Source organism: Dendrobium catenatum, unplaced genomic scaffold, assembly GCF_001605985.2.
Source record: "Dendrobium catenatum unplaced genomic scaffold, ASM160598v2 fragScaff_scaffold_1557, whole genome shotgun sequence".
Classification (NCBI taxonomy): domain Eukaryota; kingdom Viridiplantae; phylum Streptophyta; class Magnoliopsida; order Asparagales; family Orchidaceae; genus Dendrobium; species Dendrobium catenatum.
This window is the reverse complement of record NW_021320019.1, coordinates 954,541-957,887: the sequence shown is the minus strand read 5'-3', so window position 1 is coordinate 957,887 and position 3,347 is coordinate 954,541. Positions and strand designations below refer to the sequence as shown.

The window sequence follows — 3,347 nt, the reverse complement described above, 5'->3', positions numbered from 1 at the left end:
ACATACATAAAGTCACTAACCTGAAATTCAACTAATCTGTGCTTCTGATTGTAATACTTTTTCTATCTATCTTGTATAGATTTCAACCTTTCTTTAATCAGATTGATCTTCGTCACAGTAACATCCATAAAAGTTGAACCCATCACTTATCTATCTCCCACCTCTGTCAAAGTAAAAGGAGTTCTACACTTTCTACCATACAGAGCTTTATAAGGTTCCAAGCTAATGCTTGTATGTCTAATCAGAAGAAAATGTGTAGACTTTGTCAACCGATCAACAATCACCCAAATAGCATCATGCCCTTGTCTTGATCTGGGGAAATCCATAGCAAAATCAATTGTCACATCTTTCCACTTCCACTCAGGAATGGGCAACGACTGTAAAAGACCTCCCGGTCACTGATGCTCTGCCTTCACTAGCTGACTGGCTTCACATTTCAAAATGAACTCCGTAGTATCCTTTTTCAATCTATGCCACCAAAATGTACTTTGCATATCTCCGTATATCTTACTACTTCCTGGATGAATAGTATAGCCTGAGTAATGAGCTTCATACAAAATCTCTTTTCTCAGATCTCCAGACATAGGAACCCAAAGCCTATTCTTACATAAAATGACATCAGAATAAAAAACTCATAGTTTAAATTTCTTATCAGATTTGATCTGATCGATCAATTTCAAATATTCAGCATTTGATTTTTGAGCTTTATGAATCTTTTCCTCTAAAGAGAGCTGAATGATCATCTATGTTATTATACCAGAATTATTAGAAGATATTACCTCCAACTGTATTGTTTCCATATATTTTATCAAATACTCTTCTGAGGTAAGTTGTACACTTGACAATTCAGAAGACTTCCTACTCAAAGCATCTGCTACCATATTAGCCTTATCAGGTTGATACTAAATTGTCAAATCATAGTCCTTGATCAACTCAAGCCATCTCCTCTGCCTCAAATTTAGATCTTTTTGAGTGAACATGTACTTCAAACTCTTATGATCTGTGAAAATATCACACATGATGGCATACAAGTAATGACACCAAATTTTTAAAGCAAATACAACAGTAGCCAATTCGAAATCATGTGTCGAGTAGTTCTTTTTTATGTGGTTTAAACTATCTTGAAGCAAAAGTTATTACCCGACCATGCTGCATCAGAACACATCCCAATCCTTTCAGTGAAGCATCACTGAATACTTGAAATCCTTCCTTAATGGATGAAGTGCTAACCCTAGAGTTGAGGTCAAATAATCCTTCAATCTCTAAAAACTAGCTTCACACTCCGGTGTCCAAATAAAAGTTACTGACTTCTGAGTCAGTCTAAAATCTAGGAAATTCCATTCACAAACTTTCTATAATATCCAGCCATGCCCAAGAAACTACAAATCTCAAATACTGTATTAAGCCTTGGCTAATTAGCAACTACTTAAATTTTCTAGGGATGAAAAGAAATATCTTCACCACTTACTGCATGTCCCAGAAAAGAAATGCTCTTAAGCCAGAATTCACATTTAGAGAATTTTGCATACAACTGATGCTGCCTCAAAGTCTCCTATTGACTTCTCAAATGTCTTGCATGATCTTCCTCAGAAGCAGAATACACCAGAATATAATCTATGAAAATGATCACAAACTAATCCAAAAAATCTTTGAATACTCTATTCATCAAGTCCATAAAAACAGCTAGTGTATTAGTCACCCCAAAAGGCATGAACAAAAACTCGTAGTGTTTGCACTGAGTACTGAAAACTATTTTCATCACATCTACTTCTCTTACCTTTAGTTGATAATAACTAGATCTCAAATCAATCTTCGAGAATATAGAAGATCCAGCAAGCTGATCAAACAAATCATCAATTCGTGGCAACAGATACTTATTCTTAATTCTCTATAGTCCACAAACATACACATTGTACTATCCTTTTTATTCACAAATAGAATAGGTGCTCCCCAAGGAGAGACACCTGGAAGAACAAATCCTCTATCCATTGACTCCTGGAGCTGAACTTTCAACTCCCTAAGCTCCTTTGGTATCAATCTATACGGATCCTTAGATATCGAAGCCGTACCCGAAAATACATCAATAAAGAATTCAACGTCTCTATCCGGAGGTAAACTAACTAACTCCTTGGAAAATACATCTGAAAAGTCTCGTACAACTAGAATATAAAAAATAGAACCCTCATATATATATTCATATCCCATACTGATGCCAGAATTATCATACAACCCTTCTTCCACAATCGATTTTCCTCAATCATAGAGATTAAGCAGGATAAAATATCTCTTAATCTTTGAAATACATAACTTTCACCATCCATAAATAAGTAACTTGCTTCTTCAGACAATTAATCTGAGCCCCATACAAACTCAGCCAATTCATATCCAAAATCACGTCATACGAAGAAATTGACAATAAAATTAAACAAGACTTCCACTTCTTTCTAGAAATTTCAATCTTACATAAACAAAACTTCATGGCTATCAAATTATCTCCAGCTGGCAAAATTATAGAAAGTGAAACATGTAACGTAACTAAAGCCAATTGTAATGCATCAAAATAACGCTCGAAAATAAATGAATGACTAGCTGCATAATCAAACAAAACACGATAGGGATGTTCAAAAATATAAATCGCACCTGTCACCATATCTGGAGCATCTCGAGCCTCTTGCTGATTCAAACTATACACATATGGCTGAATTGGAGCTGGAGCTACAGAACCACTAGGCTCCCTCTGGTTACTACTGGGTGGTCTCCTTGCTACAGAACCTAAACCACCAGCTCTATCAGAAGATCATTCAGAAATAGTATGGGGAGGAACTATCCTTAGCCGTCCCACTGATCTAACAAAGCTCTCTAATCTGGACTCAGATTGTCGATCAAATTTGGCTTGTGTACACTCTATAATTCTATGTCCATCCTGACCACATCTGAAACACTGACCAGTCATCCTGTAACACTGGTCAAAATATCTCTATCCATAATTCTGGCACACCGTGCCCCACTTACTGAACCATAACTGGTCATACTGCCACTACTAGAAACTTTAGCATATACTGACTGTCCACTCCTCTTAGAATCTCTGGATATAAATATGTTCTTCTTCCTAGAAAAACTACTACCAGATGTATCACCACTGAACCTCTTTCTACTAGCAGTCCACCATTGCTACGTAGCCATTAGATCATTCTCTATCAGTCGAGCTCTCTCTACAAGCTTAGAGAAATAATATATATAAAATGGTACCAGGAGTTGCCTCAAATTATCCTGAAGTCCCCTCAAAATTTTATAACACTTCTCAGCAGAAGTACTCACCAACTGTGGAGCATATCTTGCCAAAGCAG

At 36.4% G+C, this 3,347-nt stretch overlaps 1 protein-coding gene across 1 annotated transcript; it reads right to left on the bottom strand.

Moving 5' to 3' along the window:
• Positions 1–395: 395 nt before the first annotated feature.
• On the bottom strand, positions 396–2,953 carry LOC114581137. Its single transcript, XM_028700588.1, has 5 exons — positions 2,947–2,953; positions 2,641–2,772; positions 1,933–2,141; positions 1,778–1,837; positions 396–602 (listed from the first exon to the last, which is right to left on the bottom strand). Exons 1-5 carry the CDS (start codon positions 2,951–2,953, stop codon positions 396–398), a joined length of 615 nt encoding a protein of 204 aa, XP_028556421.1.
• Positions 2,954–3,347: the final 394 nt, after the last annotated feature.

Excerpts from the sequence above, each read along its gene's own strand:
- LOC114581137 (XM_028700588.1), bottom strand. Across the intron at positions 2,142-2,640 it reads TGCTCCAGATATGGTGACAG|ATGTATTTTCCAAGGAGTTA; the intron begins GTGCGATTTATA and ends GAGACTTTTCAG. Across the intron at positions 1,838-1,932 it reads GGGGAGCACCTATTCTATTT|CTTGCTGGATCTTCTATATT; the intron begins GTGAATAAAAAG and ends TTGTTTGATCAG.